Below are 14620 nucleotides of genomic sequence, written 5' to 3'. Positions count from 1 at the left end.
TCGGTGGCTAGGAGCTAAACTCATGTTCTCTGCCAGAATAGCTAGAACATGTCTCAGTCAGTGTTCTATTCCTGTGAAGAGACACCGTGACCATAGCAACTCTTATAAAGGAAAGCATCTAATTGGGGTTTTTCTTTGTCCTGCTCCATCCAACAGGACCAGTTTCTCTCCTGCCTGCCAGTTCCCAAATAACCACTCTGAGGTTTAATATTAATTACAAACTGTTTAGCCTATTAGCTTAGACTTCTTATTAACTAGCTCCTACAACTTAAATTAACCCATTTCTATTATTCTATATTTTACGTGGTGTTACCTCATTTTCTACATGTCTTGTTTCCTCCGTGGCTGGCTGGGGTTTCTCAGACCCGACCTTCTTCTCCTGTATCTCTGCTTGGATTTCCTACCTGGTTCTATACTGCCTGGCTATTGACCAAATCAGCTTCTTTATTAACCAATGGTAATAAAACATTCACAGCATACAGAGAGATATCCCACATTAGTTTAGTCCATTACCAGTATGTAGTTTGAATGTAATTGACCCCCATAAGCTCACTGGGAGTGGCATTATTAAGTGTGGCTTTGTTGGAGGACAGATCTCCTATGCTCAAAATACTCCCAGTGTCTCAGTTCTCTTCCTGTTGCCTGCAGATCAAGCATGTAGAATTCTCAGCTCCTTCTCCAGCACCCTGTCTACCTGCACTCTGCCATGTCTCACCATGATGTTAATGGACTGAACCTCTGAACTCTAAGCCACTCAGTTAGATGTTTTCCTTTATACGAGTTGTCATAGCCATGGTGTCTCTTCAGAGCAATAGAAACCCTAAGACAGTCAGCATGGTCATATGCAGGCAGACATGGTGCTTGAGAAGGAGCTGACAGTTCTACATCTGGATCAGCAGGCAACAGGGAAAGAGAGACACTGGGAGTGGCTTGAGCATTTGAAACCCCAAAGTCCATCCGAAGTGCACACTTCCTCCAACAGGGCCACACCTACTCCAACAAAGCCACACCTCCTAATCCCTCTCAACTAACACCACTCCCTAATGACCAACTATTCAAATATATAAGCCTTGGAGGGTCGGGGGTAGGCAGACATTCCTAGTCAAACCAGAACAGTACTTTTCACTAGTGTTTTGTTTTATATTGTTTCCTTTTGTTTTTCAAGACAGTTTCTTTGTGTAGCCCTGGCTATCCTGGAACTGGATCTGTAGACCAGGCTGGCCTCAAACTCAAGTTCCACCTCCCTCTGCTTTCCTAGTGCTGGGATTAAAGGCGTGTGTCTGGCTGAGTAGCAAATACTTTTACAAACATCCCTCTAGCCTTCACATTATTTCTTGGCAGAGAGGTAAAAGGGGAGGAGGAAGAGAGAGAGTGACAAGTCTGGGGAACGAAACAAAAGGAGAGGCCAGGTTCCTTTTACTGTAGATGTTTTGAGCTGAGATTTGAGGCATGTTAGTCGGCTTTCAGCCACTGCTCCAAGACACTGGAGAAAATCAACTTAAAAGAGGGGATGGTTCATTTTGATTCAGGGTTTCAGGGTTTCCGTCTATGATCACTTGGCCCTGTTACACTACAGTGGAAGAGCATGGTGGACATCTGTTCCGTGGTCAGAGGGCCACACAAAGAGAGTGCTAGGAATCAAACTCAGGTCCTCTACAAGAACAGCAAGTCCTCTCAACTGCCAAGCTGTCTCTCCAGGCCCAGAAACTGCCTTTTACCACCTCCCACAGGCTAGCCATCTGAGCTTTTACCATGTGAGTATTTGTAGAACTTTCCAGAACTGATCCATAGGCAAAGGTCACCTACCTTGGACAACATCCAGGTTGATCATGTATCTCAGTTAGGGATTTGAGACACTAATTTCCTCAGACTTAGACAGCTTGGAGAATACAAAACCCACTGGAGATGGCTTAAAGAAATTCCCCCAACCAGTAGATGGATTTTTACAGAGCTAGAGCCCCATCTCTGACTCCAGCTCTATGTTGCTTCCATCACCTTCTGTTCCAGTAGACACAAGCTCTCCATGGAACCAAAAAACCAAACAGTCTTGGAATTCCATCTCAAGGGACTCTCAGAGGATCCAGACCTGCAGCCTACCCTCTTTGGACTCTTCCTGTCCATGTACCTGGTCACTGTCCTTGGGAACCTGCTCATCATCCTGGCCATCATCTCAGACTCTCACCTACACACACCCATGTACTTCTTTCTCTGCAACCTGTCCCTGGTTGACATCTTTTTCTCCTCCACCACTGTCCCCAAGATGCTGGTGAATATCCAGACCCAGAGCACAGCCATCCCTTTCGCAGGCTGCCTTGCCCAAATGTATGCCTTCCACCTCTTCGGGACTATGGACAGCTTTCTCCTGGCAGTGATGGCCATTGACCGGTTGGTGGCTATTGGCTACCCACTGCGCTACTCAGTGCTTATGAGCCCATATATCTGTGGGCTACTGGTGGGTGGGCCATGGGCCATCACTAACCTCCAATCCCTGGTACACACTTGCCTCATGGCCCAACTGACATTCTGCGCAGGGTCTGAAATTCCTCACTTCTTCTGTGACCTCATGCCCCTCCTGAAACTCTCTTGCTCAGACACACACACCAATGAGCTGGTCATCTTTGCTTTCGGCATCATCATGGGCCTCAGCCCGCTGTTCTGCATCCTAGTCTCTTACATCTGCATTTTCAGGGCAGTCTTCAGGATCCCTTCTGCTCAGGGCAAGTGGAAAGCCTTCTCAACTTGTGGCTCACACCTCACCGTGGTGTCACTGTTCTTTGGGACCATCTTTGTCGTGTACTTACAGCCAGCATCCCCCACCTCCTCCCAAAAAGACAAGATGGCGGCATTAATGTATGGGGTGGTCATCCCTACACTTAACCCCTTTATCTACAGCCTAAGGAACAAGGACATGAAGGCAGCCCTGAGGAAGCTTGGCAGCAAAGCAGTCTCATCCCAGCCATAGGGCAGAACAGTAACCAGGGGCCCACCGTGTTGGGGACCACTGTTAGGTGCTTGGGGTAGAGGAACGAACCACCAGTCCTGTTCTCCAGCTGTCCGAAGTCTAGCATGGAATAGACTTAATAAAACCTTACAGTACAATGTAGTCAATGTGTCATAGAAAAATGAATGGGGTCTGGATAGATGGCTCAGAGGTTAAGAGGACTCGGTGCTGTGCTCTTAACAGGGACCCCAAATTCGGTGTCTCAGCCTCCTGGGTGTTGGGATGTACAACATTCGGATGGGGAAGTTTATTGTTTTTTCACGTGGCAGCAATAGAAAACCCCTCTGGTTCATCTGGGAAGAGTTGGTGACTTGCAAAGATTATGTCTAAATATGTCTGGTTCATGGCTCATCCTGTATCCAGAAAAAACATCACAAAAAAAAAGATTAAAATTACTTATGGATCAGAGCCTTGGCCTCACCCACGCCAGGAGAGGTGAGTGCCTTGGGCCCCTGAACCTCCCCCCCAGCTCCTTAACCCCTAGGCCCTAATCTCCAGGGACACATCACACTCCCCACCTCTGCCCACTGAAGGACCAAGACCTGGGGGCAGCCTTCCCAAACCCCAAACCATCTAGTACTGCATCTACCTCCCTTGAAGCCATGGCTCTGCCCCCACCAGGAGAGGTAGGTGACTGGGCACTCCCTACTACCACCACCACCCCTGGATGGAAGCCCTTAATCTGTAGGCCCTAATTGCCAGGGCACATCGCATGCCCCATCCAGCACCGCAACTGCCTCCATTGGAGCCTTGGCTCTGCCCCTACCTGGAGAGGAAGAACGGCCACCTAAGCCACAGGCCCCGCCTGCACCCACTGGAGGAAGAGATGGGCAGACGACAGTATAAGAACACATCAACAACATAAAGACTTATAGGACACCACCAGAGACTATGGTTCTACACCAGCAAGATCTGAACATCCCAACATAGATGAAATAGAAGAAAACAACCCTAATATGACGATGATACAGGCCCTTAAGGAGGAAATGAGAAACTTCCTTAAAGAAATGAAGGAAAAGACAAACAAAAAAATGGAAGAAATGGAGGAAAAGACAAAGACAAAATGCAAGAAATCAATGAATCTCTTAAAGAAAGCAAAGAAACTAAAGAAAAAAATCAAACAGGTGAAGAAAACAATTCAAACAATTCAAGACATAAAAACTGAAGTAGAGTCAATAAAGGAAACACAAACTGAAGGAACTCTGGAAATGGAAAATCTGGGTAAACGATCTCAGATGTTGAAGACATTAAAGGAAATAAATTCATCTTTCAAAGAAAATGTTAAATCCAACAAATTCTTAACACAAAATATCCAGGAAATCGGGGACACCCAGAAAAGACCAAACCTAAGAAAAATAGATACAGAAGGTGAAGAAATACAGCTCAAAGGCTCAGAAAACATATTCAACAAAATCATAGAAGAAAACTTTCCCAACCTAAAGTTTCATGCCTACGGAAAGTACAAGAAGCTTACAGAACACCAAATAGACTGGGAAAAAAAAAAGTTCCCTCACCACATAATAATCAAAACATTAAACATACAGAATAAAGAAAGAATATTAAGAGCTGCAAAGGAAAAAGGACAAGTAACATATAAAGGCAGACCTATCAGAATTACACCTGACTTCTCAATGGAAATTCTGAAAGCCAGAAGGTCCTAGATAGATGTAACACAAAAATAAATAGCCCAGAGACTGATATGGGGGTTTAAGCTGAAGATCAGGGAAGCAAAGCAGCCAGCCACTAGCTCTCACCTCCAGCTCAGGCTGAAAAGGCTGATCCACACACAAACTTTTCACCAAGCCTCAAACTGCTGCCTCTCCTCCTGGAGAATGAATGCCTCATACTGACCTCATACTTGCTTCTGTCTTATATACTTCCCTAATGTTGGGATTAAAGGTGTAAGTTACAATTCCCTTTTTGACTGATTCAATCTTGTGTAGATCTTGGCAGTCTCAGACTCACAGAAATCAGTCTATCTCTTAATCCTGAGTCCTAGGACTAAAGGTCTGTGCCACCACCTCCTAGCTTCTGGCTTCTGGGATTAAAGATGTGTGCCTGGCTTCTTTTTTTTTTTTTTTTTTTTTTTGGTTTTTTCGAGACAGTGTTTCTCTGTGTAGCTTTGGAGCCTATCCTGGCACTCTGTCTGGAGACCAGGCTGGCCTCGAACTCACAGAGATCCGCCTGCCTCTGCCTCCCGGGTGCTGGGATTAAAGGTGTGAGCCACCAACGCCGGGCTATGTCTGGCTTCTATGGCTTGGGGCTGCCTTTGGTTTTCTGATTCCTCAGTCAAGCTTTAATAAATAATAAATAATATATCATTACAGAGAGATGGTCTACAGACACTAAGAGACCACAGATGCCAGCCCAGACTACTATTCCCAGAAAAGCTCTCAATCACTATAGATGGAGAAGAGAAGATATTCCATGACAAAACCAGATTTAAACAATACATATCCACAAATCCAGCCCTACAGAAAGTACTGGAAGGAAAAACTCCAACCCAAAGAAGTTAGCTACAACCAAAAAAACAAACAAACAAACAAAAAAACCAGGCAATAGATAATCCCACATTATCAAAAACCACAAAAAGGGAAACACACACACCAAAACACCAAAAATAAAAAAGTCAACAATAAATAGTCATTAATATCAATGGCCTTAATTTGCCTATAAAGAGACACAGGCTAACAGAATGATTATGAAGACAGAATCCATCCTTCTGCTGCATACAAGAAACACACCTCGGGCTGGAGAGATGGCTCACAGGTTAAGAGCACTGACTGCTGCTCTTCCAGAGGTCCTGAGTTCAATTCTCAGCAACTACATGATTGCTCACAACCATCTAGAATGAGACCTGGTGCCTTCTTCTGACATGCAGGCAGAACAGTGTGTACATAACAAATAGATCTTTTAAAGAAAAGAAAAGAAAAGCAAAGAAAAGAAAAGAAAAGAAAAGAAACACACCTCAACTACAAAGACAGACATTACCTCAGAGTAAAGGGTTAGGAATAGATTTTCCTATCAAATGGATGTAAGAAACAAGCTGTGTAGCTATCCTAATATCTAACAAATTAGACTTCAAACTAAAATTAATCAAAAGAAATGAAGACTGGCATATCATTTACATCACAGGAAAAATACATCAAGATGAAGCCTCAATTCTGAACACCTATGCCCCAAATACAAGGGCACCCACATTTGTTAAAGAGACATTACTCAAACTTAAATCACGTTTCTGGAGAAATGGCTCAGCAATTAAGAGAACTGGCTGTTCTTCCTTGGGACCCGTGTTCAATTCCCAGCATCCACATGGCAGCTCACACCTGTCTGTAACTCCAAGATCTGACACCCTCACACTGACATACATGCAGGCAAACTACCAACAAATGAAATAAAAGTAAATGATTAAAAAAATTAAATCACACATAAAGCCTCACACACATAAGTGGGAGACTTCAACACCCCACTCTCAACACTGGACAGGACCACCAGACAGAAACTTAACAGAGAAATAGGTGAACTAATAGAAGTTCTGACTCATTTGGGCTTAACAGACATCTATAGAACATCCCATCCAAACACAAAAGAGTATACTTTCTTCTCATCACCTCATGGAACCTTCTCATAAATCGACCACATACTCTGTAACAATAAAACAAACCTCAACAGATAAAAAAAAAATGGACTAACCCCCTGTATCTTATCGGATCACCATGGCTTAAAATTAGAATTCAACAACAACACAAACTGCAGAAAACCTACAAACTCATGGAAATTGAACAATGCTCAACTGCATCACCCCTGGGTCAAGGAAAAAAGAAATTAAAGACTTCCTAGAATTCAATGAAAATGAATAGACAACATACCCAAACTCACAAGACACTTGGAAAGCAGTGCTACGAGGACAGTTCATACCATACAGTGCCTACATTAAGAAACTGGAGAACTCCCACACTAGTAACTGTAACAGCACACCTGAAAGCTCTAGAACACAAAGAAGTGAACTCACCCAGGAAGAGTAGATGCCATCAAATAGTCAAAGTGAGGGCTGAAATCAATAAAATAGAAACAAAGAAAGCAATACAAAGAATCAACAGGATGAAGAGTTTGTTCTTCCAGAAAGTCAACAAGATAGACAAACCTTTATCCAAACTAACCAAAAGGCAGAGAGAGAATATGCAAATTAACAAAATCAGAAATGAAAAGGGGGACATAACAACAGACACTGAGGAAATCCAGACAATCATCAGGTCATATTTCAAAAACCTGTACTCCACAAAATTGGCAAATTTAAATGAAATGAACAATTTTCTGGATAGGTATCACTCACCAAAATTAAAACAAGAACAGATAAACAATTTAAATAGGCCTATAACCCCTAATGAAATAGAAGCAGTCATCAAAAGTCTCCCAACAGGGCTGGAGAGATAGCTCAGAGGTTAAGAGCACCAACTGCTCTTCCAGAGGTCCTGAATTCAATTCCCAGCAACCATCCGTTATGAGATCTGGTGCCCCCTTCTGGTGTGCAGATACACATGGAAGCAGAATGTTGTATGCATAATAAATAAATAAAATCTTTTTTTAAAAAAAGTCTACAAACCAAAAAAAGCTCAGGGCCATATGATTCAGTGCAGAATTCTATCTGAGATCAAAGAGCTAATACCAATACACCTTGATTGTTCCACACAAAAGAAACAGAAGTGTCATTGCCAAACTCTTTTTATGAGGCTACAATTACCTTGGTACCCAAGCCGCACAAAGACACAACTAAGAAAGAGAACTACAGACCAATCTCCCTCATGAACATTGATGCAAAAATACTCAGTAAAATACTGGCAAATTGAATCTAAGAACACATCAGAAAAATCATCCACCATGATCAAGTAGGCTTCATCCCAGGAATGCAAGGATGATTCAACATACAAAATTCTGTCAATGTAATCCACCATATAAACAAACTGAAAAAAACACACATGATCATCTCATTAGATGGTTAAAAACAAAAAAGCCTTCGACAAAATCCAACACCCCTTCATGATAAAGGTCTTGGAGAGATCAGGGATAAAAAGAACATACCTAAACATAATAAAGGCAATATACAGAAAGCCAATAGTCAGCATCAAACTAAATGGAGAGAAACTCAATGAGATTCCTTCAAAATCAGGAACAAAATAAGGCTGTCCACTCTCTCCATATCTCTTCAATGTTGTACTTGAAGTTCTAGTTAGACCAATAAGACAACAAAAATAGATCAAGGTGATACAAAGGAAGAAGTCAAACTTTCACTATTTGCAGATGATATGATAGTTTACATAAGTGACCCGAAAATTCTACCAGGGAACTCCTACAACTGATAAACACCTTCAACAAAGTGGCAGGATACAAGATTAACTCAAAATATCAGTAGACCTCCTATATTTAGATGACAAAGATAAAAGGGCTGGGAAAGAAATCAGAGAAACATCACCCTTTACAATAGCCACAAACAACATAAAATATCTTAGGGTAACTCTAACCAAACAAGTGGAAGACATGTGTAACAAGAAATTTAAGTCTTTAAAGAACCAAATTAAAGAAGATACCAGAAATGGAAAGATTTCCCATGCTCATGGATAGGTAGGATCAACATAGTAAAAATGGCAATCTTACCAAAAGCTATTTACAGATTCAATGTCATACCCATCAAAATCCCAGCACAATTCTTCACAGAACTTGAAAGAACAATACTCAACTTTATATGGAAAAAGAAAAAACCCAGGATAGCCAAAACAACGTTATACAATAAAGGAACTTCCGGAGGCATCACCATCCCTAACTTCAAACTGTACTATAGAGATATAGTAGCGAAAACAGCTTGATACTGGCACAAAAACCAACAGATGGACTAATGGAATCAAATTGAAGACCCCAATATTAATCCACACACCTGTAAACACCTGATTTTTGACAAAGAAGCTAAAAAAACCTCTACCAGGGAACTCCTACGGCTGATAAACACCTTCAGCAAGGTAGCAGGATACAAAATTAACTCAAAAAAAAGTAGCCCTACGATATACAGATGAGAAAGAAATCAGGGAAACATCACCTTTCACAATATCCACAAGCAACATAAAATATCTTGGGGTAACACTAACCAAAAAAGTGAAAGACCTGTACAATAAGAACTTTGAGACTTTAAAGAAAGAAATTAAAGAAGATACCAGAAAATGGAAAGATCTCCCATGCTCTTGGATAGGTAGAATTAACATAGTAAAAATGGCAATCCTGCCAAAAGCAATCTACAGATTCAATGCAATCCCCATCAAAATCCCAACACAGTTTTTCACAGACATTGAAAGAACAATACTCAACTTTATATGGAAAAATAAAAAACCCAGGATAGCCAAAACAACTCTCATTATAATAAAGGATCTTCTGGAGGCATCACCATCCCCGACTTCAAGCTCTACTATAGAGCCATAGTTCTGAAAACAGCTTGGTATTGGCACAAAAATAGACAGATAGACCAATGGAATTGAATTGAAAACACTGATATTGACCCACGCACCTACGAATACCTTATTTTTGACAAAGGTGCTAAATCTATACAATGGAAAAAAGATAGCATCTTCAACAAATGGTGCTGGTACAATTGGATTCGGACATGCAGAAAATTACAGATAGATACATACCTGTCACCATGCACAAAACTTAAGTGCAAATGGATCCAGCATAAATCCAACCACACTGAATCTTCCAGAAGAGAAAGTGGGAAATACCCTTGAACAAATTGGCACAGGAGACCGATTCCTGAACATCATGCCAGGAGCACAGACACTGAGGTCTACAATTAATAAATGGGACCTCCTGAAACTGAGAAGCTTCTGCAAGGCAAAGGAAACAGTCAGTAGGACAAAACGACCACCCACAGAATGGGAAAAGATCTTCACCAATCCCACATCTGACAGAGGACTGATTTCTAAAATATATAAGGTGCTCAAGAAGCTAGCCACCAAAACACCAAACAATGAAATTAAAAAGTGGGTGCAGAACTAAATAGAGAATTCTCAACAGAGGAACCTGAAATGGCTGAAAGACACTTAAAGTGCTCAAAATCATTGGCCATCAGAGAAATGCAACTTAAAACAACTCTGAGATACCTCCTCACACCTGTCAGAATGGCTAAAATCAAAAATACCAATGACAATCTATGCTGGAGACGATGTGGAGAAAAAGGAAAATTCCTCCATTACTGGTGGTAGTGTGAACTTGTAAGACCACTCTGGAAATCAGTATGGCGGTTGCTCAGAAAAATGGAAGTCAGTCTACCTCAAGATCCAGCCATTCCTCCCTTGGGTATATACCCAAATAGTGCATATTCATACAACAAGGACATATGTTCAACCATGTTCATAGCAGCATTGTTTGTAATGGCCAGAATCTGGAAGCAATCTAGATGCCCCTCAACTGAAGAATGGATTGAGAAAATGTGGTACATTTATACAATGGAGTACTACTCAGCAGAAAAAAGCAATGGAATCTTGAAATTCGCAGGCAAATGGATGGAACTAGAAGAAACCATCCTGAGTGAGGTAACCCAGTCACAAAAAGACAAACATGGTATGTACTCACTCATATATGAATTTTAGACATAGAGCAAAGGATTACCAGTCTATAATGCTCTTCACCAAAGAAACTAGGAAACATGAAGGACTCTAAGGGATAAATGGTCCCCAGGAATGGAAGTGGCATGAACTCCTGAACTAATTGAGAGCATGAGGGTAGGGGGGAAGGAACTGCTACAATAAGAGCAAGAGAAGAGGAGTAGAGGATAGGGAATGGAGGGGCAGAAATATTGAGTTGGGGGAAGAATAGAGAAAAGAGAGCAGGATGAGAGATACCATATCAGAGGGAGCCACTATAGGTCCGAGAAGAGATCTGGAACCAGGGAGATCTCCAGAGACCTACAAGGAGAACACGATCTGACAATCTAGGCAATGGTGGAGAGGATAACCTAAAAGCCCTTCCCCTAAAATGAGATTGATGACTTCTCTTTATGCCATCCTAGAGCCCTCACCCAGTGGCTGATGGAAGCAGAGACAGACATCCACAGATATACACTGAGCTGAAATAGGGAATTTAGTTGAAGAGAGGGAATAATGAAGAGCGAAGGGGTCTGTACCAGGTTGGAGAAACCCACAGGAACAATTGGCCTGAACAAGGGAGAGCACATCGACCCCAGATGCTGTCGGGGAGGCCAGTACAAGACTGATCCAGACCCCTGAACATGAATGTCAATAAGGAGGCCTTTGCACTCCAGGGAGCCTCTGGTGGTGGATTAGTATTTTTCCCTGGTGCAAGAAGGGACTTTGAGAGCCCATCCCACATGAAGGGTTACACTCTGGCCCTGGACACATGGGGAAGGGCCCAGGACCAGCACAGGAAGATTTGGTGGACTTTGCAGAGCCCCCATTGAGGGCCCTACCCTGCCTGGGGAGTGGTGGGTGGATGGGGTGGGGGGTAGGCTGGGGGTGGGGGAGGAGGGATGGGGTGAGGGGAGGGAGAGGGAGAAGGGACTTACATGTGAAACAAGCTTGTTCCCTAACTAGAACTAATAAATAAATTTTCAAAAATGTAATACAATGGAAAAAAGAAAACATCTTCAACAAATGATGCTGGCATAACTGGATTCGGACATGTAGAAGATTGCAGATAGATCCATATCTATCTCCATGCACAAAACTCAAATCCAAATAGATCAAAGACCTCAACATAAATCTAGCCACACTGAACCTCTTAGAAGAGAAAAGGGGAAGTACCCTTGAACAAATTGGTACAGGAGACCACTTCCTGAGCATAACAGCAGAAGCACAGACACTGAGATCGAAAATTAATAAACGGGACCTCCTGAAACTGAGAAGCTTCTGTAAGGCAAAGGACACAGTCAACAAGACAGAACAGCAACCCACAGAATGGGAAAAGATCTTCACCAACCCCACATCTGACAGAGGGCTGATTTCCAAAATATACAAAGAACTCAAGAAGCTAGTCACCAAAACACCAAATAATTCAATTAAAAAGTGGGGTACAGAACTAAATAGAGAATTGTCAATAGAGGAATCCCAGGTGGCTGAAAGACACATAAGAAATTACTCAACATCCTTAGCCATCAGATCGAAACAACTCTGAGATACCATCTTTCTCCTGTGAGAATGGCTAAAGTCAAGAACACCACTGACAGTTTATGCTGGAAAGGATATGGAGAAAGGGGAACACTCCTTCACTGCTGGTGGGAGTGCCAACTTTGGAAATCAGTATGGCAGTTTCTCAGGAAAATGGGACTCAGCCTGCCTCAAGATCCAGCAATTCCACTCTTGGGCATATACCCAAAGAATGCACGTTTATACAAGGACATCTATTCAACTATGTTCATAGCAGCATTGTTTGTAATAGCCAGAACTTGGAAGCAACCTAGATGCCCCTCAACCTAAGAATGCATAAAGAAAATGTGGTACATGTACACAATGTAGTACTACTCTGTGGGAAAAGAAAATGAAATCTTGAAATTTGAAGGCAAATGGATGGGAACTAGAAGAAACCATCCTGAGTGAGGTAACCCAGACACAGAAAAGCAAACATGGTATGTACTGTCTCATAAGTGGATATTAGACATAGAGCAAAGGATAACCCGCCTACAATCCACTACCCCAGAGAAGCTAGGTAACAAGAAGGACCCTAAGAGAGACATATATGAACCCCCTCCCCAGAAGGGGAAAGAGACAAGATCTCCTGAGTAAATTGGGAGCATGGGGGGAGAAGGGGATGTGGGAGAATATGAGGGATCAGGAAGTTCAAGTTGGGAGAAAGACATAGAAGAGGAAGGAAAGAGACCCCTTAATAGAGGGAGCTGTGAGGGGCTTAACAAGAAATCTGGCCCTCAGGAAATCTCCAGGTATCCACAAGGATGACCCCAACTAAGAATCTCAGCAATAGTGGAGAGGCTACCTTAAATGCCCTTCCCCTATAATAAGATTTATGACTACCTTAAATGCCATCCTAGAGCCTTCATCCAGTAGCTGATGGAAGCAGAAGCAGAGATTCACAGCTAAACACTGAGCTGAACTCCTGGAATCCAGTCGTAGAGAGGGAGGAGTGATGAGCAAAGGGGTCAAGACCATGCTGGGGAAACCCACAGAAACAGCTGACCTGAGCAAGTGGGAGCTCTAGGACTCTAGAATGACAACTGGAGAACCTGCATGAGACTGAACATGGGTGTCAGTTAAGGGGGCCTGGGCAGTCTATGGGGCTGCTGGCAGTGGAACCAGGATTAAGTCCTAGTGTGGGAACTGGCTTTTTTGGAGACCATTCCCTATGGAGGGATACCTTGCTCAGGCTAGATACAGCAAGGGGGAGGGCCTGGGTTCTGCTACAAATGATGTGACAGAGTTTGATGATTCCCCATGGGAGGCCTCACCCTCTCTGAGGAGTGGATGGGTGGGAGGAGCAGGAGGACAGGAGGGTAAGGGAAATGGGATTGGGATGTAAAATATGATTGTTTTTAATTTAAATTTTAAAAAGTGAAAAAAATATCAGGTGAAGTGACAAAAAAAGGCTTTTTTTCTTTTGTCTGCTCTTGGGAACCTTTTCCTTCTGCTGGGTTGCCTCACCCAGATCTGACATGAGGGTTTGTACTTAGTCTTATTGTATCTTTTGATGCCATATTTGGCTGATATCCCTGGGAGGCCTGCTCTTTTCTGAGGGAAACTGAAAGAGGAGTGGGTGTAGTGGAGATGAAAGTGGGGGTGGGAACTGGGAGGAATTGGGGAAGGGAAATTTCAGTCAGGATGTATTTTATGAGAGAACAGTAAATGAATGAATAAACAAACAAATAAATAAATAAGTAAATAGTTTCATGGATGGGCTTGCTGGGTATCGGCTTAAAGAAAAAAAAAAAAAACAGCTGGGCGTTGGTGGCGCACGCCTTTAACCCCAGCACTTGGGAGGCAGAGGCAGGCGGATCTCTGTGAGTTCGAGACCAGCCTGGTCTACAAGAGCTAGTTCCAGGACAGCCTCCAAAGCCACAGAGAAACTCTGCCTCGAAAAACCAAAAAACAAACAAACAAAAAACAACCAACCAAATAACAACAACAAAACCATGGTGCTGAAAGCCAGGATTTACCATCAGCTAAGTTTGAAACTCATTTTATCTGCCAATCATTACATTTATTGTTTTTTGAGACGGGGTTTCTCTATGTAGCACTGGCTCACCTTGAACTCACTGTCGACTAGGGTGGCCTTGAACTCAAGAGAAATCTACCTGCCTCTGACTAAAGTGCTAAAATTAAAGGTGTGCCCCACCAGGCACATTATCACATTTTAAACAATATCTCTGCAAAGTAAGTAAAGTGGCCCCTTGTTGTTCAGGAAACTGGAACTTGAAAGGCGGGGCTGCTACTATGGTAACTGAGATCAAAACCCTGGACCCGTCTTAACAAGGACAAGGGATTGCTCTAAATGTGTTATATAGCAGGTTCTACAAGCTGCAGCCCAGGAGGCAAATCCAACCCACAGTGTGGTTTGGTAAAACTGGCAAACTGGGGATGGATGGCTTTTACATTTTTCTGTGTTTAGTTTCTT

At 42.7% G+C, this 14620-nt stretch overlaps 1 protein-coding gene across 1 annotated transcript; it reads left to right on the top strand.

The window, feature by feature from the left end:
* The first annotated feature begins 2023 nt into the window (after positions 1–2023).
* LOC100751862 (olfactory receptor 1I1) lies at positions 2024–2962 on the top strand. Its single transcript, XM_027419559.1, has one exon. The coding sequence runs from the start codon at positions 2024–2026 to the stop codon at positions 2960–2962; it is 939 nt and encodes a 312-aa protein (XP_027275360.1).
* The last annotated feature ends 11658 nt before the right edge of the window (positions 2963–14620 follow it).

The sequence above is a fragment of the Cricetulus griseus genome, chromosome 5, assembly GCF_003668045.3.
Source record: "Cricetulus griseus strain 17A/GY chromosome 5, alternate assembly CriGri-PICRH-1.0, whole genome shotgun sequence".
NCBI lineage: Eukaryota > Metazoa > Chordata > Mammalia > Rodentia > Cricetidae > Cricetulus > Cricetulus griseus.
Note: the sequence above shows the minus strand (reverse complement) of the source record. Positions and strands in the feature narration are given on the sequence as shown.